This window comes from Lipotes vexillifer, unplaced genomic scaffold (genome assembly GCF_000442215.2).
Source record: "Lipotes vexillifer unplaced genomic scaffold, Lipotes_vexillifer_v1.1 scaffold1529, whole genome shotgun sequence".
In the NCBI taxonomy this organism is placed as follows: domain Eukaryota; kingdom Metazoa; phylum Chordata; class Mammalia; order Artiodactyla; family Lipotidae; genus Lipotes; species Lipotes vexillifer.
In genome coordinates this window covers 315,094-335,322 of record NW_006784325.1, presented here as the reverse complement: position 1 = coordinate 335,322, position 20,229 = coordinate 315,094, and the positions used below count along the sequence as shown (strand labels likewise).

At 53.6% G+C, this 20,229-nt stretch overlaps 2 protein-coding genes across 3 annotated transcripts in view; one reads left to right on the top strand and one right to left on the bottom strand.

Annotated features, from left to right (window-relative positions):
• Nucleotides 1-14,439, top strand: part of ANKLE2 (ankyrin repeat and LEM domain containing 2) — a 22,410-nt gene extending 7,971 nt beyond the window's left edge. The window contains exons 3-13 of the mRNA XM_007456680.1: nt 2,476-2,682; nt 3,722-3,915; nt 3,993-4,181; nt 6,710-6,832; nt 8,473-8,539; nt 9,720-9,892; nt 11,268-11,374; nt 12,205-12,395; nt 12,658-13,300; nt 13,851-13,982; nt 14,289-14,439. Coding sequence (XP_007456742.1) covers nt 2,476-2,682; nt 3,722-3,915; nt 3,993-4,181; nt 6,710-6,832; nt 8,473-8,539; nt 9,720-9,892; nt 11,268-11,374; nt 12,205-12,395; nt 12,658-13,300; nt 13,851-13,982; nt 14,289-14,439 — 2,177 coding nt within the window. The remainder of the gene's footprint in view (nt 1-2,475; nt 2,683-3,721; nt 3,916-3,992; nt 4,182-6,709; nt 6,833-8,472; nt 8,540-9,719; nt 9,893-11,267; nt 11,375-12,204; nt 12,396-12,657; nt 13,301-13,850; nt 13,983-14,288) is intronic.
• A 4,078-nt stretch (nt 14,440-18,517) lies between these two features.
• The window catches only part of PGAM5 (PGAM family member 5, mitochondrial serine/threonine protein phosphatase), a 6,357-nt gene continuing 4,645 nt past the window's right edge, over nt 18,518-20,229 (bottom strand). For both annotated transcript variants that reach the window (XM_007456677.1, XM_007456678.1), the window contains exon 6: nt 18,518-18,668. In XM_007456677.1, coding sequence (XP_007456739.1) covers nt 18,518-18,668 — 151 coding nt within the window. The remainder of the gene's footprint in view (nt 18,669-20,229) is intronic.

The following is a 20,229-nucleotide window of genomic DNA, read 5'->3' as shown; positions in this document are numbered from 1 at the left end:
GGCATGTGGGATCCTCCCGGACCGGGGCACGAACCCCGTCCCCTGCATCGGCAGGCGGGCTCTCAACCACCGCGCCACCAGGGAAGCCCCATGGCTCCATTTTTTGATTAACCATCTCCCTCCCTTTTTTAAAAAAATAAGTTTATTTATTCATTCATGTATTTATTTATTTTAACATCTTTATTGGGGTATAATTGCTTTACAGTGGTGTGTTAGTTTCTGCATGTATTTATTTTTGGCTGCATTAGGTCTTCGTTGCTGCGCGCGGGCTTTCTCTAGTTGCGGCGAGCGGGGGCTACTCTTCATTGCAGTGCGCGGGCTTCTCAGTGCGGTGGCTTCTCTTGTTGTGGAGCACGGGCTCTAGGCGCGCGGGCTTCAGTAGTTGTGGCTCGCGGGCTCTAGAGCACAGGCTCAGTAGCTGTGGCGCGGGCTTAGTTGCTCCGTGGCACGTGGCATCTTCCCGGACCAGGGCTCGAACCCGCGCCCCCTGCACTGGCGGGCGGATTCTTAGCCACCGCGCCCCCAGGGAAGCCCCTCTCCTCCTTTCTCCTTTTTCCTTTTTTCTTTTTTTTTAATTCCCTGTAACCTGACCACCTCTTATATTAATGAATGCAAATGGCCAATGAAGGTATAATTTTCAACATTAAAGAATTGTAATTTTAAACAAGACTAAAATAGATAGAATTGGAAAGAAGTAATGAAAGCTTGATGTTGATCAGAATGAAGGTGCGTTTTGTAAAACAAAGTATATATAATGTATACATTTTGTAGTCTGTAAAGTAAAAGTGAAATTTCTTCCTCCCCACCAGAATCTTACTCTGTAGAAGTAACCACTTACTAAGTACTTTTGTGTATCGTTCCTGACCCTACTTACTATGTTTTATTTGTATATATAAATTTACGTTATTTTTATTTTTAATATATTTTAATTTAAATTTAAGAAAAAAATACATCTGTATGTATGTACATTGTTTTTATTTTTATAAAATTGGTAAGTGTAAGTGTCCGGTCAGAAGGTATGCATTTTTAAAACTTTGAGGGCTACTGCCCTCCAAAAGGTGTTACCATTCACTGTGGATGAGAGAGTAACTTTTCCAGTCTCTCTACTATACAATATGGAATGTGCATTTTTATCTATCTAAAAACAGAAAACGGGCGTCTTGTTTCTGTTCCATCAACCATACTGCATGTTATTAAACTTCCCTTTTTGTCTTTCAAATAAGGGAAATCTCTATCTTGTTTTAGGTCTATTACCTTTTTTTTTTTTTTTTTCCTTGTGTATTTCATTCCTGTGACTCATTTATTTTGTAACTGGAAGTTTGTGCCTCTTAATGTCCCTCAACTATTCCGTTAATCCACCCACCCACCTCTGGCAACCACTTGTTTTCTGTATCTGTTACTCAGTTTCTGTTTTGTTTGTTTTGTTTTTTAGATTCCACATAAGTGAAATCGTATGGTATTTATCTTTCTCTGTCTGACTTATTTCACTCAGCATAATACCCTCCTTGTCCATCCATATTGTCGCAAATGGCAAGATTTCATTCTTTATTTTTATTTATTAATTTTTTTTTGCGGTACGCGGGCCTCTCACTGCCGTGGCCTCTCCCGTTGCGGAGCACAGGCTCCGGACGCGCAGGCTCAGCGGCCATGGCTCACAGGCCCAGCCGCTCTGCGGCATGTGGGATCTTCCCGGACCGGGGCACGAACCCGCATCCCCTGCATCGGCAGGCGGACTCTCAACCACTGCGCCACCACGGAAGCCCGTATTGACCTTCTTTTTAAAATAAGTAAATAAATATATTTATTTATTTATTTTTGGCTGCATTCGGTCTTCCTTGCTGCACGCGGGCTTTCTCTAGTTGGGGCGAGCAGGGGGCTACTCTTTGTTGCGGTGCACGGGCTTCTCATTGTGGTAGCTTCTCTTGTTGCGGAGCACGGGCTCTAGGCACGTGGGCTCAGTAGTTGTGGCTCACGGGCTCAGTAGTTGTGGCTCGCGGGCTCTAGAGCACAGGCTCAGTAGTTGTGGCGCATGGGCTTAGTTGCCTCACGGCCTGTGGGATCTTACTTCCCCGACCAGGGATCAAACCCACATCCCCTGCATTGGAAGGCAGATTCTTAACCACTGGACCACCAGGGAAGTCCCTAGTCATAGTTTTTTACTTACTTTTTAAAATTATTTTTATTTAGATCGTTGGTCCAAAGATTTTATTTTTTCCTATGCAATAGTATCCTTGGATATAAAAACTACATATACAGGTACAAAATATGTATCATATCCATGTACATACATATGATCAAAGTTATTGTGTTCTTTTCACTAACTAAAGCCTTTTTTCTTAAAGATTAAATATCTGAAATATTAGTAAGAGAAAAGCCAGACCACTGGCTAACAGTCGTTAGTTACCAGACCCAGGGCTTCAAGTGTGAATTAAGTGACAGTGGCTGCAGTTACTCATCTCTGCTTTTCCCACACAGAAAGGATTCATGTTTATGAAGACAAGAAGGAAGCCTTGCAAGCTGTCAAAATGATCAAAGGATCCCGATTTAAGGCTTTTACAAGCAGAGAAGATGCAGAGAAATTTGCTAGAGGAACTTGTGATTATTTCCCTTCTCCAAGCAAAACCTCTTCACCACTTTCTCCTGTGAAAACAGTGCCGCTCTTTAGCAGTGGTGGGTTAAGAGGTAAATTATCTGGCAGTTCGCATCTGGCATTACTGTCAGATTTACTCCTGGGTATTTTGTTCCCTCTTTCCCGGTAACTAGTTCTCTACACCTTTGAGAGCAGCCCGGATTGCTGGGAACAGAGAGCTGAGGCCCAGGCCATGGCGCAGCTGGAGGACGGTGGGTCAGTAGGCTGGCCTGGGTGGAGGTGACAGGGGCCAAGTGGGTCAGGCAGCTGCTGAGGGGACCGTGGGAGAAGCCGTGAAAGGGCCTGCGTCGCCTTCTGTTCTGCCCCCTTTGTCACACACTTGTCCCTGCGGCCTGTTGGGTTCAGGGCCCTTTGAGGTGCTGAGACCTTTCTAGTTCCCCCCTTGAAGCTACACCTCCTTCTAGGACTGTGGCACCTGCTTGGCTGCAGACGATTCTGCGGTAGCTGAACCGTCCAGCCAGAAAGCTGGCCAGCGCCACTCCCAGCTCAGGACCAGGGTCTTGTGAGGGGCCTTTGCTGTCAGCATCGTACAAAACCCCAGCATCCCAGCCTCGTCTGGTCCCCTCCGCTCCGTGGGCTCACGGCTGCTCTGCTCCCCAGGCTGGCTGGGGTTCCTGAGGATGTGCCTCTCCTTGCAGACAGTTGGCCTTGGATCGAGAGTCCGTGTGCCACCTCACGGAGGCCAGAGTGATTTGGGGCGCTTAGAGGCCCCTCACACTTGGTCAAGGTTCCTCAAGATAGCCTTCCTACCTCCGCAGGTGTTGTGATTTGGCAAAAGTTCCCTTGGCCTTTCTGGGGGTGCCCCTGGCTCTTGGAAGGCCCCTTGCGAGTGTGGGCGGCGTCCTGGCCGCGTGCCCTCGCACTCCTCCCCCACCTTCTCCGCAGAGCCCTTCCCTCGCTGCCGCGGGCTGGGACACACATCCGTCGGCTGTGGATCATCTTGTTTCTCACTTTTCACTACAAGGAGATCGTCAGCCTCTGTGGGAAAGATTTTTCTTGCCCTCAGTGAAGCGTGTAGTGGATGATGAGAAAATGTGAACTTAAATGTTCTTAAATTCTGTCTCTTAACAGATGGGTTGTACTTGTCTGATTCGGAAACAGCAAGCAAAGAGCGAGCAAACAGTTATAAAAGTCCTCGTACACAAGATCTCACGGCCAAACTTCGGAAAGCTGTTGAGAAGGGAGAGGAAGACACCTTTTCCGACCTCATCTGGGGTAACCCCCGGTATCTGATTGGCTCGGGGGACAACCCGACCATCGTACAGGTAAGCTGCTTCCAGCACCATTAGCATCAAGACGGCGGTGATGAAAGTGAAGCCCAAAATCTGTGGCTTTGTTCCAGGAAGGATGTCGGTACAACGTCATGCATGTTGCTGCCAAAGAGAACCAGGCTGCCCTGTGCCAGCTGACCCTGGAGACGCTGGAGAACCCCGAGTTTATGCGGCTCATGTACCCGGACGACGAGCCGCATATGCTGGAGAAACGCATCTGCTACGTGGTGGACCTGTACCTCAACACCCCTGACAGAGTGGTGCGCCTCGTAGCGGGGCTCAGGGCGGAAACAGTGTTTGGGTGTCTATTTACCGCGTCAGCTCAGAGGAGATGTGCGTTTCTTGAGGTCAGAGAGCTCAGAAAGATACGGCTGGACCCAGACCCGCTCACACGTGAGAAGTGCACCCCGCTGGCTGGCGCGCCGGGGTCCCAGCTGGGGTGGAGCTGTCCCCAGGACACGTCCCTCCTGGCCTTTGTCCAGAGAGTCCTGAGCTGACAGGCGGGTGAGCGAGTGCCACAAAGCTCAAGAGAGAAGGACGTAGAAAGGTTTTGGCGCCTTGTCGTCTGGGCTCTTGGATGTGTCTTTCTTTAAATTTTTATTTCATTTATTTATTTATTTTGGCCGCATCAGGTCTTAGTTGGGGCATGCGGGATCTTTCATTGCGGCGCCCGAGCTTCTCTCTAGTTGTGGCATTGGGTTTTTCTCTTTCTAATTAAGATGCGTGGGCTCAGTAGCTGCGGCACGCGGGATTAGTTGCCCAGCGGCACATGGGATCTTAGCTACCCGACCAGGGATCGAACCCACGTGCCCTGCATTGGAAGGCGAATTCTTTACCCCTGGACAACCAGGGAAGTTCCAGTGGGGAGATGGTGCACAAGGCTTAAGTAAGGATTCTTGAAACATAAGAGTTTTTACATATTTATATGAGGGAAAACCCAGGGATGGCTGAGAACCAGGGATTGTTTCTGAGAAACCTAGGGGTGTGAGAAGTCGTGGTGGGCAGGAGAGGGAATAAAAAAAGCCTATTGTATTATTTCATAACATACTGAATATGATACACTGAACCCCAAAACTGCAAGCAAGAATAACTTCAATTAACAAGAAAGAAAAGGGGGAATGGAGATAAATTTGGCCATGCTAGCAAAATTAAAGAAGGGCATAAAAGAGAAAATGGTAGTTACATGAAAGCAATAGTAAGTGCGAAACAGGGCAGAAGGAACAAAATCAAAGTGTATGAGACTAAGTGTGAACACAGTAAGGCTGTGTGACACTTCAGTTGGGAAGTGTAGCTCCTACACGCGATGCAGAACACGTGCCCTGTGGGAAATACAGTCTTCTCTTAATGCCTGCAGCGCTCGTTGGAAATACACACCTGTGGATCCACAGAGACCACTGAATAAATTCTTGAAATTAGATGTTACAGGTCACATCCCCTGCCCACAGGCGCTAAGAGTAGGAATCGCTTCAAGCGCCTGGACTGTGTAGCAAGGCCGGGGGCTCCCCAGAGGGTGTGGTGTGGAGGAAAAGCTGGGTCACCAGGCATGGCGGGAGGGCCCACAGCCCGCCGGCTGCGCGGGAATGGGGCAGAGGCTGGGGTCACGCTGGCGGGGCTCGGAGCAGGTTAGAGAAGGATGTTGTGTGGGTGAGGGAGAGGGGTGGCCAGAAGGAAAGGGGTGTGGGGGGCACGTTGCGGTCTGACGCCCTGAACGCCGAGTGGACGCGGCTGCCCCGATGTGCAGCGGCCCCGGCCCTGTGGGGCTGGCCGGGAGCTGTGCCGATGCTGGAGCCTGGGCCGCAGGGCTGGAGGCGACTCAGGTAGACCATGGACCGGGAAGCACCTGACTGGAGCATAGCTCTGCTCGTTCTTCCTGTGTCGTCTGCAGCTGTGGAAGGCCGGCTGGGGGTGCTGGCAGGGCCTGGGTGGCCCGTGGAGCCCCGGCGGCTGACTGTGTGGGAGAGGGGGTGGTGGCGCCAGCAGGATGTTGAGGTGGCGAGATGCCCCTAGAAGGTGCGGAGCAGGGATCAGAGCCGGCCTGAGGGTATTTGCTTGCACAAGGCCCCAGGGTCGCCTAGTGGAGGTGGGGCTGGGGCTGGGGGAGAAGCTCTGGGCGAATGCAGCGTGGCGTCCGGAGGGAGGGACCTGAGGGCTGGAACGTGCGGTGGCCGCAGGTGGACTTGAGCGGGTTCTGTTTGGGATATGCTGCCTCTGAGCCTGAGGCTGTCCAGGTGAAGGTGCCGGAGGTGGTGGCTCCACAGCTCGGGGGCCTGCTGGTCCGTGGGGAGCCCGGGGAAGGATGCCACCAGGGGCAGGTCAGCACTGGAAAACCTCATGAAGTCAGGAGGGGAGACTTGCGTTTGCTGCAACATTAACAACTAGAGGGAGTTCTGAGCACAGAGCAGAGCGGGGTCTTTGCTTCATTCTGGATGTTGTCTTCATCTGTTTACTTTGCTTTTTGAACGTTGATTTTAAGACATTGTACAGGGCCCTGAGTTGTTAAAGCTGCCGTTTGCTGAGCAGCTGTGACACCCTAGCTCTGTTGTAAGCTCCCCACAGGCACTAGACACGCAGGAACTGGGACGCTGTGCTGGGCTCACGCCCTGGCATAAAGGGGGTGTGTGCTAGCATGCCAGTTGCTTTTCAGTTATAAAAGCACTGTCTTTTTATAGTCTTTTACTTTTGAGTGTTTTTGTTTGTTTTACTAAATACCTATTTTTAACCTTAAAGCAACCTTATGAAGCAAAAGAGTGTGTAAGAAGTGAGTGTTCTTCCTTTTCGTCTCTCTCAGGGCTACGACACACCATTGCATTTTGCTTGTAAGTTTGGAAACGCAGATGTGGTCAATGTGCTCTCTTCACACCCTTTGATTGTAAAAAACCCAAGAAATAAATATGATAAAACACCTGAAGATGTAAGTACCTATTAAAATGCTATTACTACATAGTGTTAGAAATGAAAATACATAAAATTACAGTCTGCGATCACAGCTATCGTGACGACTCAGGTAACTCTGTGTGACTGTGTTTGCCTTGTGGCATGTCTTAGAACCCTAATTGTGGAGTAAGATGTACCCTGTGAGGAAGACGCCTCTGTAAAGCCAGGAGGGAGTGAACTGCCTCAGTTTTGCTGATTTTATTTTCTTGAAACTGGTGGTCGGGTTGTTCTCAGCAGCTCCACTGTCTTCTGTCAAGTTCCCTCTGTGAGTACGTCAGCTGACCAGGGTCAGAGAGAGCAGAGGAGGTGGCACTCATGCTGCTGCTGCTGCTGGTGAGAATGGTGGTGATGAGGATGGTGCTGGTGAGGCTGATGGTGACTGACTGACGGATGGTGGAGATGGTGATGATGGTGGGGTAACGTGCTGGTGAGGCTGCTGCTGCTGAAAGTAGCTGACATGTGTTGAGCTCAGTGTGCAGCAGGCGCTGTCCTGAGCCCTCCCTGGTATTCTCACCTGGCCCATACAAGCCTTAGGAAGCAGGCCTTGTCCTGATCTGTCAGCAGTTGGGCACATGTGCCTTAGAGAGGGCAGAGGTGCCTCCGTGCAGTGGGGCGGAGAGGAGAGCCGGCCCGAAAGGAACTGGGCGGTGGTTAACTTGCACCAGGCACTGGAGTTGTGAGCTGGCCTGGGCCTGCCAGCCCTTTGGAAGTAGAATCTGTAAGGTCCGATTCTGGCAGTGCCGTTTCCTCTGTAGTTGCTAGGATTATGTAAGTCGTGCCCACTTCTCTAGAAAGTTTAGAATACAGGTAAGAAGGATAAAGTTTACCGGACAATTCCGCAACTCAGAAATCACCATTATTTTGCATAAATTTGACACAACTTTTTGTGTGCATGTGTATGTATATTTTCTCAATATAAAGTGCTGTTTGGTAACACGTTTTTAGAGCGTTGGACATCTCTCACAATCAGTTACAGAATTTAAAAGAAAATACTTGCACTACTTGAAGGGTCCACTGTGCAGTTGTAGTTTGTTTCTGTCACAGGCTGGCAGGAGGTGGTAATTTTGTGGTTCCTTCTTATTTTAAGGTTATTGGTTCTTTTGTTTTTTTTAGTTGTTTGTGGCTAAAATGTTCACAGTTCTCTAACGGCTGAGAATATCGATTCCTGTAGTTGCAAGAATAAAACTTGTGTTCGTGTTAGATGGGAGTTGTTTATCAACCCAGCCAAACCATAGCAGACAGGCTTCTAGCCAGGGAGGTGCCCAGACCGAAGGTGCGGACGTGTCTGCATCTCTGCTCTGACTTGATGGTGCACCTTAAGATTTCCTTTCCTTGCAGAAAATTAGGAAATGGAGAGCAGCATGAAGAAAGAAGACAAAATTCGCCTGTAATCTCAGAGTTGGTTCTTTGTCCTGGCCCCTCGGAGCCTTTACAAAACAAGAAGGAGGGTTACACTGTTCAACACACGTTTTTTATTGTGGGCTTTATGAGATGCTCAGCATTAGGACACTATCCTTGTTTCATTGACTTTACAACTTGCCTTTATGAAATCATTTTAATGATAAGATGTGATAAATCAGATTTAGAGCATTCACGTACTCTGTTATTTTAAAACAGGTTATTTGTGAAAGAAGCAAAAATAAATCTGTGGAACTGAAGGAGCGGATTAGAGACTATTTAAAGGGTAAGTGGGGAGTGGGCGCCCGAGGTGCGGCCTACGGTGGGCGGCATCTAGGCCGGGCCTTGCGTGCAGGAGTGAAGCGGGGGCTGCTGGGAGCCTCCGAGTTACCCTGGGCTGCACCTCCCGCTCCTGGGAGACCGACTTGTCTGTCATTTGTCTGTTGCCCCTCGACCTCCGCAGCCCTCTTCCTCGGGCACAGCCTGTGGGGCGGCGGGGAGGCGGGAGGGGCCTGCCTGGAGCCCCTCGGCCAGCTGGTCCCCCGCCTTGCGGGTTCACCGCCCCGGATCGCCGCACTCCAGGCCGGGGGCCTTTCAGACCGTGGCCTGCAGGGCAGCGCTTCCCGCTTGGCTTTCGGAGCCTGGCGCCTCTGGACCCAAGCTCCCGGCTCATAGGCCGCAGGGGCGCAAAGGCAGCCAGGGGCGGGAGGCCTTTCCCAGCTCTTCCTCTGCCTTGTTTCCGGGCAGTTTGAGGAGTTGGCCCCGCTCGCTGGATGGCCTGGCCTCGGATGCTTGAGGCTCTTCGGCCTCCCCTGTCTGCCCGTCCTTACTTCTCTCTCGGCGGCCATTCCTATCCGACTCCCCCGTTGGTCTCCGTTTAGTGCAGGGGTCGGCCAGGCCTGCGGTGGTGCCCGGCGGCCACCACTGTCGCTCGCCCGATGTCTCTGGGCCTTTCCTGCATCCCCGTCCCTGTGGCCTCGCTGCCTTTCTTCCTTCCAGGTTGTGATTCCAGGTCTGTTTGGAGACGGGTGTTCAATGATACAAAACTGTAACGTATGAAACAGAAGAGGGAGCTGGGGAGGGAGGGGGTCAAATGTGTCTTCTTTGTAATGTTCCTCCACTCGGCTTCCGCTGCTCTGGTTCACAGGTCCTGCCTCGTGAGAATCTGGCGGGGAGCAGGTGTTTGCCGCCCCCCCACCCCTTCTCCTTCTTTTTACTTCCCCACAGAGGAAGAACGCAGGGCTCGTTACGTGCAGGAGTCCGGCGTAGACTGGCCTCTTGCCCAGGTCCTTTGGCTCTGGAGCTGTGGCGGCCTTTTTATTCACTGTTAGCATCGCTGACTCGCGTGCAGAGCCCGTGGGGTAGCAACTGCGCTGTTTCCCAGGCTGGTTCCCAGGTGCCTGACATCCACTGGGCGCGGGGCTGTCCACGCAGATGGTCCAGCCCTGGTGTGTTTCCTCTCCCAGGTCACTACTACGTGCCCCTCCTGAGGGCAGAGGACACGTCTTCTCCCGTGATCGGGGAGCTGTGGTCTTCAGACCACACGGGCGAGGTCTCTCACATCGGCCACGGTGGAGGTGGCCCCAGAGACCCCATTCTGACCCTGCGAGCCTTTGCAGGGCCCCTGAGTCCGTCCAAGGTGAGCATCTGTGGAAGCTTCTGGAATAGCTCCTGGCCATCCCACCAGAATGCTGGGTTGTTCCAGCCTTTTGCTTTGTGCTTGGTCATGGAGACCAGGACCACAGAGAGTTGTCAGTGAGGCTTCAGAACTTCCCTGGAGAAACGAGTGTCCTGACCCTGTTCTTTCTTTCTTTATTTTTTTAACATTTATTTACTTATTTTAAAATTTATTTCATTATTATTATTTTATTTTTGGCTGTGTTGGGTCTTCGTTGCTGCACATGGGCTTTCTCTAGTTGCGGGTAGCGGTGGCTTCTCTTGCTGTGGAGCACAGGCTCTAGGCGCTCAGGCTTCAGTAGTTGTGGCATGTGGGCTCAGTAGTTGTGGCACGTGGGCTCAGTAGTTGTGGCCCGTGGGTTCTAGAGCGCAGGCTCAGTAGTTGTGATGCACGAGCTTAGTTGCTCTGCAGCACGTGGGATCTTCCCACACCAGGGCTTGAACCCGTGTCCCCTGCATTGGCAGGCAGATTCCTAACCACTGCGCCACCAGGGAAGCCTGCCCCTGCTTTTATTAGCCAGGGCGGGTATGTGATGAGCCGTGCTTCCGAGAAGCGAGGTTTACCTGGGCTAATGCTCCTCACACCAGCGTCACCTGACTCCCCTCCCCCAAGTGCCCACGGCCCTTCGCACAACCATATTGCCCAGGTGGCTAGGCTGTCCGTTCCAGGGTCCTTGGGTTTGTACTGTCACTAGGAAACTTCCACTTGCAGACTCCGGTGTCCACCTTCCAGACTGAGGTACTTCACACACTGACCTGTATATAACCTTTCCTCCTAAAAGAAAGTTGTGGGCTTCCCTGGTGGCGCAGTGGTTGAGAGTCCGCCTGCCGATGCAGGGGACGCGGGCTCGTGCCCCGGTCCGGGAAGATCCCACATGCCACGGAGCGGCTGGGCCCGTGAGCCATGGCCGCTGAGCCTGCGCGTCCGGAGCCTGTGCTCCGCAACGGGAGAGGCCACAGCGGTGAGAGGCCCGCGTAGCGCAAAAAAAAAAAATAGAAAAGAAAGTTGTAACTATCGATAGTTAGTTCCCTGAAACTATAAAAACGTTAGGATTAAATTCAGCTGCATGAAATACCGAAAGCACAAATATTTATTTTCCTGTCGTGTGATGGGAAGGTGACTCAAGGCCCTCGGGGTGACAGCTCTGCAGTGTCTCCCTCGGGGCCTCCTGGGGCAGCTCTGATCCTCAGCCCAGCCCAGGCCTTGCCAGGGTCCCTCCTGGCCTCACCGGGACGCAGCCACGGCCCCTTAGCTCCAGGGCAGGTGGGCATGTTGCCCGCGCTGGGTTGCCTGGTGACGTGGGTGCCTAGCGCAGCTCGACACACTTCTGTTCTAGGCGGAAGATTTTCGCCGACTCTGGAAAACCCCGCCTCGAGAGAAAGCGGGATTCTTCCACAGCGTCAGGAAGTCAGATCCGGAGAGAGGCATCGAGAGAGTGGGAAGGTACTTAAAGGGCACGAAGTGACAGAGGGCCGAGTGCTGGTGTCACCTCGTGTGCTGTGCCCTTGTGTGCTGACTGGGGCTTTCAAAACAGTAGTTCCCAGAAAGCGTTGACTAGAGACTTTTAAGGCCTTTTCACTAAGGTCTAATTCCTTGCGAACGTGCCCCCTGCAGTTTGTGCAGCAAAAGTCTCCGTTAAAAACAGCCCCTCCCGGGGGTGGGGTGGCCGAGCAGCATGACAGCGTGTGGGAGAAGGTGCCGCACAGCCACGGAGATCGAACACAAGAGCGGGCGTGGCCAGAGCTGCTAGTGAGAGAAGCCCCTGAAAAGTGTGTTTTCCACGGTTCAGAAGCTAATTTACAGTGTGAGCAAATAAAGCTCAATTGAATCATTTTAGAAACTTTTTCTCAAAATATGTGCCCAGCTTTAGGTTTAAGACTTGAAAGTGAAAAGGACCCTCAGTGTTCACGTCTGGCCCAAACCAGAATCATCTCCGACTTTGTACGGTTTTATGAGAACCGAAATGTCCTCTGTTAGTGGAGTTGTACCATTTGCCCTTTTTGTGATGGCTCGTGAGTGTCGGTGTGAGCGCTACACTTTGGCTGGCGTCTCCTTTCTCCCCGTGACCCTGGCTCGCTCTGAAACAGGGTCTTACCCCGCGAGGGAGTGCAGTGCACTAACTCAGCCCCACGCTCAGGATGAAATGGAACTGTAGCCAAGGTTGCAGGTGCCGTTTTGGCACTTCCAGTGTCAAATGGCCCTTTTCCGTTTAGTCAGTTCTGTTGAGTTTTTCTTCTGGTCTCACAACTGGTTAATTTGCTTTATTCTTACAGGCAGCTGGCTCACGAGCTGGGGTATCCCTGGGTCGAATACTGGGACTTTCTGGGTTGTTTTGTTGATCTGTCTTCCCAGGCGGGCCTGCAAAAACTAGAAGAATATCTCACCCAGCAGGAAGTGGGCAAAAAGCCCCAACAAGACACAGGAGAAAATGCAGCCTGTCTGCAGGAGGACGCCTCAGCCCTCGGTAAGAACATGCAGTGCGTCCGCGGCTGGCGGGGCCCGTCCTGTGGCCACATCCGTGGCAACCAGCCAGCTTCCTTCTCCTTTTCCTGCCTGTGAGGGGGAACAGCTGGGCCTGGAGCCTGGCATTCCGTCTGCGGGCTCCTGCTTGCCTTTCCCAAGCCATGCTGCAAGTGGTTTTCTGTCGTGGAATCTGAGGAGGGAGGAGGCTTGGAATGCGGGAGTGACTCGTCACAGCCCCCATCCATACCGTCTCTCCCTCACAGGCCGTCACAGGAAGTGCAGCAATTCCATCTCCGTGAGGGCGTTTCTAGATGAAGATGATGACATGAGCTTGGAAGAGATCAAAAACCGGCAAAACACAGCTCGAAACAACACCCAGCCCACGGTGGCTGCTTTTGGAGACTCGGGGTGTGACATCCTTCCCTTGGAGCAGAAGACAGACCTCATAGAAGCCTCAGCCCCGACCACTCCCCTCAGCAGCAAAAATGGGTTTTGCAGCCCCCCGAGTGATGGCACGACCCTGGGTGGGAAGAGGCCAAAGGCCCCAAGTAGGGAGGACGCCTTCCTGTCAACTGTCTCCGGCTTGACTGTGGAGTTTGATAAACTGAATTTGCAGAATCTAGAAAGTAGCTTTTCGAATAAGACACCCAGTCCAACTGTGAAAACTAGAGATAAGAGGATCCTGACATCAAGAGTGAACACAGCAGAAAGTGACGTGTTAGGACCTCTTGCTGCTGACAAACTCGGGAATGACCAAGGAAGGACAGAGCACGGAATGTCAGCTGGAATGGCTGACATGTGCCTGGACCCCGACAGTCCCACGCAAGAGGCCCATCACGGTGGCAGTTCTGAGCCCTCGGGGGTCCCTGCCTCGAAGGAGCCCGTCCAGAGCCTCTTCCTTTTTGGGTACGAGTCGGGAAGCACACACACATGTTGAGGGGCGGTGGGCACAGGCGCCACTGTGTGATTCCCGGGCAGTTCCCTCCTCCCTGGCCTGCCTGACGGGCACTTGTGGTTCCGTCTCCCTCGCGAGTCTATACGGCTCCTCGGGTGTCTTCCAGGCCGGTGGGAGACGGCGGTCTCCTTGCTCACTCGTCCTTGCAGCCGCTGTCCTTCCCACAATCACTGAGCTGTCCTGTGGGTTTAGTTTGTTTTTGGAAGAAAGGTTGTCTTGGGGTCGGTCTCAGTTGCCTGGCTGACGGCCCGTCCCACCTTCTGTTCCATCATCCTGGAGGGGGGTACGCAGAGCGCATCTTCCCAGTAGGGCCGGGGCCGGGGTTTCCTCCCCGCGGGCAGTGCGTCCCCCCGCTGCCTGGATGTCGGCCCGACCGCCGGAGCCTGCGGTGGCGGTGCTGGGCCCTCACACACGCCTCTGTTGCTCTGCTGGTTCTGAAGGGGGTGGTGGTGCCGGGTGCGTGTGTGGTCACGGCTCTTCTGCTTCTCTCGCGCCTTCTAGAGAAGAGCCGTCAAAACTGGATCGCGATGTTCTGGCGGCCCTGGAGTGTGCGGACGTGGACCCTCACCAGTACCCGGCCCTGCACAGGTGGAGGAGTGCCGTGCTGCGCTACTCGCCCGCGGACAGACAGAGGTACCCGCGGCCCGGCGGACGGTGTCGCCATGTTCACGGGGGAGCTCTCCGCCCTGTGGCTGAGGGTGGCAGAGCAGAAGGGGTGCTGCTGAGAGCTGAGGGGGGCGGGGCAGCCAGGGTTCCGCTCCGGTCCTGCGCCCCTTGTGCGGGACGCAGTAGTGTGAGCTTGCAGTCACGTGGGAGGCACCTCTTCCCGGAGCCCCAGCGGTCCCCGGGTCGGGGGCCCGGCTCCGGTCTGTGGCCTCCGTCCGCTCTCCCCACCCCGCCCCGCTGTCCCTGCTGACCGCCCATTCTCGGTTTCCTCAGCTGGCCCAGCCCCTCGCTGAAAGGGAAGGTGAAGTCTCAGCTGCTGGACATCGGTGGCCCTCCTAGCGGCGGCAGCCCCGGGCGCTACAGCCCCGCTCGCAGGGGCCACCTCCACCGGACGGCGCGCCTGGCCCAGCTCGCCGCCTTGTAGGGCCCGTGCGCGCTGCTGGGGCTGTCAGCTTGTTCTTTGGGTTTTAAAAAAAAAAGGAACAAAGGAACAAAGAAAGTTAATGTGTTTATTGCTGAAGTTTCACCCAAAGAAAGAATATCAGTCGTCATTTAGAGGGTAAAAGAATTTTAGAAAATGCAGATGTCCTGTATAAAATGTAGCTTTCTGATATCTGGAGAGAAGTGGGTGAAAGCAAACTCAGACGCAGGTTTTCTGGAAACCGTCAATGTGGTGGCAACAGGCTCCAGTTAGCTGCCCCAGGTGCACAGGAGGGCGCCAGAGAGGCCAGGGTGCCCCGCGGGCCCCCTTCCCCTGACAGTAGCTCCGCTCACTTCAGCTCTGTTCCTAAAACACAGGTGACTTTTGTGCCTCTTCCTTTGCTGGGGAGGGTCTTTGACTTCCTGGTTCGTGACAGAAAAGCCTCTCTGCTTTGCTGGTCAGCCCCGCTGGTTAGGCAGTGGTGAGGTGGGCATCCAGGAGTGAACGAGCCTTCAACGTGTTGGAGACTTGCAGCGACACTTACAAGTTGAGTCATTTAAATGAGCGACTAGAGGATGAAACTAGCTTTTCTCTTGGAAAAAAATCTAGCCGTTGGGAGTCATGCAAATAGTCACACACAGCTCCCTCACCAGCAGTCACTGGAAGGTGTTTTCTTTTTCACCAGCACTTGACCTTTCACAGTGCACCTTATTTAGCTGCCAGTGCAGTGAGTGGTAGTAAAATAATCTGAAAGTCGTTGCCTAGTTTCGAAATGTACCCCATATTTTAGAACGCATTTCAGTTGGATTTGCTTTATGAAAGAGCATTGCGTTTTGGTACAGAAAAGAAAGGTTTACTTTGGATCCCAGCCCCGTTTCTTTAGTGCAGTGTGGGCTGTACCTGCTGGAGGGTCTGTGCGCACAGAGCTTTCTGTGCCAGGACGCTGCAGCCGAGCTGAGGGCTGTTTCTCTGGGTGTCACCAATGACTGCTCACAGCGGCGTTCTGGGGACACTGCCAGTGTTTTATCCAAAGTGAAAACTTCTAACGCTTCTGCGGAGTTCAGTGCCTTTTGTAAATCACTTTTGGTTTTCCCGAACATACTTTTTGAGAATATACAGTGATAGGAAGTAGACGTGAGATTTTTTAGTTGTAAATATTCTGAATTTAAATTTGTGTAATAAAAAAAAAAAAACCAAAAACTTACTTCTTTCACACGATAACGAGAAACAGGAACCAAGATTTGGATTTTAAAATTCAAAAGGCTGTTACACAGGGTGTTTTCACTTGTGTAGCAGACAACTTAAGTATAAGACAGAAAAATACATTCTGTTCTAAAAACCAAATGGCATTTTTAAAAGACAGCTCTATTCTCAAAGAAATCAGAACACAGTTGTAGTCATAGTGATGATCTGTTTTGTCTACAATTTGACCATGTGCCGTCCTATATATTTTTGTAAGTATTCAGATGGAAGTTAAAGTGATCTGCCCTTATTTTGCAGACTTCTGCTCCTGTTTTCTGAAGTTTAGGCCGCCTTTGACTATTTCTCCACTTGTTTGTATAAGTTGGCCCCGGTTCCACTGAATGCATAGTCATGTGTCCTGTGGTGATTTTGTCTTTTTAAAACTACTTAATGAAATAAATTATTTTTAAAACCATGTGGTAATCATTCTGAGCTTTCAGGAAGACTCTCTTGCCTGTGCCCAAAGTGTCCTTTTTAGCAAAATTTTAAGCAGTGTTTTGGTTAAACAGAACATTAATCTGAGAGTGGTTTATTTGCTGTTTGGGGCCCTTTCCCTCCTAACACTGTTGTAAAAAACCTTGGCATCAGTTAAACTATCGAATATTTTGTAACTGCCCTGGGAAATGGGGAGCCTTTTTCTGTGACATTGACAGTCAGTGTGTAGTTTCTTCAGTTGGGAAGAGGTGACAGGAACCCTCTGAGCGCGGTGGGGGGGGGGGGCGGCCAAGGTGCCCCGGGCTGCATGCAGGCGGCTCCCGAAGGTTCCCCGCTCCTGGATCCAGACGGACCCTCCGGGATAGTGTTTGTTTGGATGTTTCCAGAGGCATTCGCAGCTCAGAGGGAACAGCTGTGGGGTGACTGCCTCATCAGGCGTCCCCAGCCGGGTTTGCCCCCCAGGCTGCTGGAACCGGGAGCAAGGCCCGCAGGGAGGGGGGCGGGGGGGGGGGGGGGGGGGGGCGGCCAAGGTGCCCCGGGCTGCATGCAGGCGGCTCCCGAAGGTTCCCCGCTCCTGGATCCAGACGGACCCTCCGGGATAGTGTTTGTTTGGATGTTTCCAGAGGCATTCGCAGCTCAGAGGGAACAGCTGTGGGGTGACTGCCTCATCAGGCGTCCCCAGCCGGGTTTGCCCCCCAGGCTGCTGGAACCGGGAGCAAGGCCCGCAGGGAGGGGGGTCTCTTCTTACACGTGCCCTCGGGCTCCTTCCTCAGCCGTCTCAAAAGAAAGTATTTTGGAACAAACAGCAACACAGTCAGTAGGAACCACTACTGTTCCCACTGCTGTCCGTTCAGGATCCCTCCTGTTACACGGGCTCTTGGGGTGGTTTTCCATCTTGGTCAAACGCAGGATGACGTTCCCGACGTTTCAGAAGTTCTCGGTCATCTGTCCTACCTCGGAGCGGTTTCCAGTGCGACCTCCCTGGGCCCCTGTAACTAACTGACCCCGTCCAAACACCACTGTCCTGCTCCTGGGCTCCTTTCCTGTTTCTAAAATGCTGCCTTGCTTCTCAAAGGTCAAGTGTAAAGGGTGGACACGCCACGGAAAAGCCAGGTCTGCAGACACGACAGCAGGGTGGCCGCGGTGCCCGAGGCCAGACACCTGCTGCCGCCTCTGGCTTCTCTGGTCTCAGACACTAGCACAGCCCCTGGATGACTTGTCTGACTATTTCAACAGAATGGTGTGTGCTTTGCTGCTTTTACTAACCGAGCTCACTGTCCTGGGTCAGGGCCTCTCGCTGAGGCCCCTGGTGGGCAGACACCCTGCAAAACTGTCAGCCCAGGGTGCACAAAATACTGGGCAAAGAGCTTTCTGCTGAATCTATCTCAGCAGGTTTGGGGCTGCTGTTTGTCATGCTGCACGGGCTTCCTGTTTCCTCTAAAACATTCACAATTAGTACTTTGAAAAACCAGTAAAACACAATTTCATTTTGTAGGTGTTTCCAAAACTGACAGAAATGGATCGAATAGTTGCACTGATTGCAAAAACGTTCATAACCACTTCCTAGAAATTGTACCTCCTCCTAAATAAACGGAGATTTGGGATGGACGTGCTGTATCTAAATATTTTAATCCACAAGCATAAAAGATTAATAGCCACAGGCAAACAGGGACTGAACTGTCAGCCAGACACTTTATTGAAACAGGGCCCCTCCTGGTCCGTCACTGCCCAGCCCCTCCCACGAGAGCAGCAGGTCGAGTCACCTCCCTCACCTGCCAAGGTGCCCCTCCTCTGTCGGAAAGGCCTAGCAACACACGTGAGTTCAGATCCAACAGTGTCAGGGCTGTGTGACTCGGGAGTGAGAAATGAGTTTTCAAAGCAAGAACCAGATGAGGAAAATCTTCAATCGATGAAAAGTGACAGAGTTCTAGGAAATGAAAAGAGCGCACAAAGCAGCGAAATAAGTTACGAATGGAAAGAAGCGCTGGTGCCCGCCGCCTCCTGCCTGACGGGGCTCTGCTGACGGACAGCTCGCTGCGGCGTCTGCCGCGGCCCCTGCGTGGACGGCACCTGGGGGCCTTGTCCAGTCCCTGAAACGGGCCTGAAACAGGCCTGCTTGTTCCTGTTCCTGAAACAGGCTCATCCTGGAGGACGAGAGTGAGGCAGAGACACTGCGAGAGACAAAGCTGATCTGACCTGAGTGCTTCCCTTCTGGATCCTGGGCCAGAGCTCAGCGCTGCTTCTGGATCCTTCTCTCCGGCTGCCGCGCCCTGGAGCCCTGGAGCCCTGGAGCCCTGGCCCCGCGGCGCGGCCAGTGGGGGGATGGGAGGAGCCCGCGGTCTCGGTGGCACCCACACCAGGCCGGCAGAGGGCTGGGGGGGAGAGCGGGGCCTCGAGGCGGCCCTCAGGAGCGGGAGGTCTTGTCAGGAGGCATGAACCCCGTGTCCCCGAGGGTCCTGAGGGCCACTCGGCCATCTGGCCGGACTACCAGGTGGGTAATGCTGCCGTTGTTGAGGGAAAGGCGGAGCCAGCCTTCTGGAGGGAACTGCAGCGCCCTGGAGGAGAGAGCACAGGCTGGGAAGGGGCCCACCCCAGATGACAAGGCCTCCGGGGACTTCGCTGGGGCTGGGGCCAACACCCGCAAGTCCCTCCCATTTTCAAACAGGGTTTCTCAGAGGAAGGAACTGTCGGGCGGATGCCAACCCATCAATCAAACAAGGGGGAGGTGACAGCCCAGCGCCTCTGGGACGGGGGATCAACCCAACTCAAGGCTTGCACGTGAGTCACAAACACACTAGTTAACAAATGCATGCAACTGAATTTGTTCTTCCAGTGTCACCAAAAGGGGACGGGGGCAGCCAGAAGGTGTGGCAGGGGCAAAACCCACAACCCCGGAGCACTTCCATGCTCTTAACGCTTCGTAGGCACAGTTAGTATTTGCTGAAGAGCCCAGCAGGACTACAGCCTCCGTCCGAGCCACTGGACCCCTTTATGCCCCAGGACACTGGGGTGAACAAGCGGCATCCCTGTGGCTCGCCACCAACTGGCACTCCCTCTGTCGAGAGTTTTGCCGACTTGAAGGATTAACTACCTACACGCTGCTTTTGCTCAGCGTCACCCTCACCACTTTCAAAACTGCCCTAAGTTAGGGAGCAGAGCGCCCTCACGTGTCCCGGGGGCACAGGCCGCTCCCGGCCCCGACGTCTCCAGCCGGCCCTCAGCACTGGGGTCGCCCCTAGTAACACTGGGTCAGTGCTGTCCCGGGATATGGGAGGACGCGTGTTCACACAGCCCCGAAGTCGCCCTGAGCGGCACACGGGCTCGGGCTGCCCCCGAAGCCCAGCCCCTCCTCCCGGCAGCTCTCAACCCGGCCGGAACCCTGGCGCCGCAGCCTGCTCCCCTGGCGCAGGGCTGCTCGCCCCAGGCCACGCTGGCGGCTTGAGGGTGAGCGAACGGGCCCTCGTGCAAAGGGGGGACCCCCTCAGCTCCTGAAGCACCTGCGGGGCACCTTCAATGGCCCTGGGGGAGGCTGGGTCCTCGCTTGCGCTAAGTGGGATGTGGTCAAGCACACGAGCACCCAGCTGGCCTTCCCAGGTCCAGGGCCCTCCGTGACTCTGCCTGGGGCTCAGCGCAGGCAACACTGCGAGGGCCCTGGACCTCTGGTGCCAGGACGAAGGGACGTGGTTGCCCCACGGACACAGGAGCCCCGCAGGAGCAGCTGGAACAGCCAGGGACTAACGCGCTCACGGGTTATCACCCTGCACGAAACAGATCCGTGGGTCCTTCGTCACACACGTTCCAATTAACAAACAAAGGGACATATGAAACCATTAAGCAAACACCACCGCGCAACCACGGGGGCAGGAGCCATCGACAGGTGCTGAAACCAGTCGGGGGACCCCAGGGAAACGGGCGCTCGCGTTGCCTCCTACAAAGTGGGACTTCGCAGCGGGAACGGCCGCGCACAGCGCCTAAACCAAGCGACCACGTCAGCATCGCCCGGGAAAGGCCGCCCACGCGGGGCACCTCAGTCTGGTCTGTTCCCACCAAAAACATGCAGTCGTGAGATAGCCGTTCTACCAGACCACCGGCTGGGCCTGGCGGGCACCATCAGAC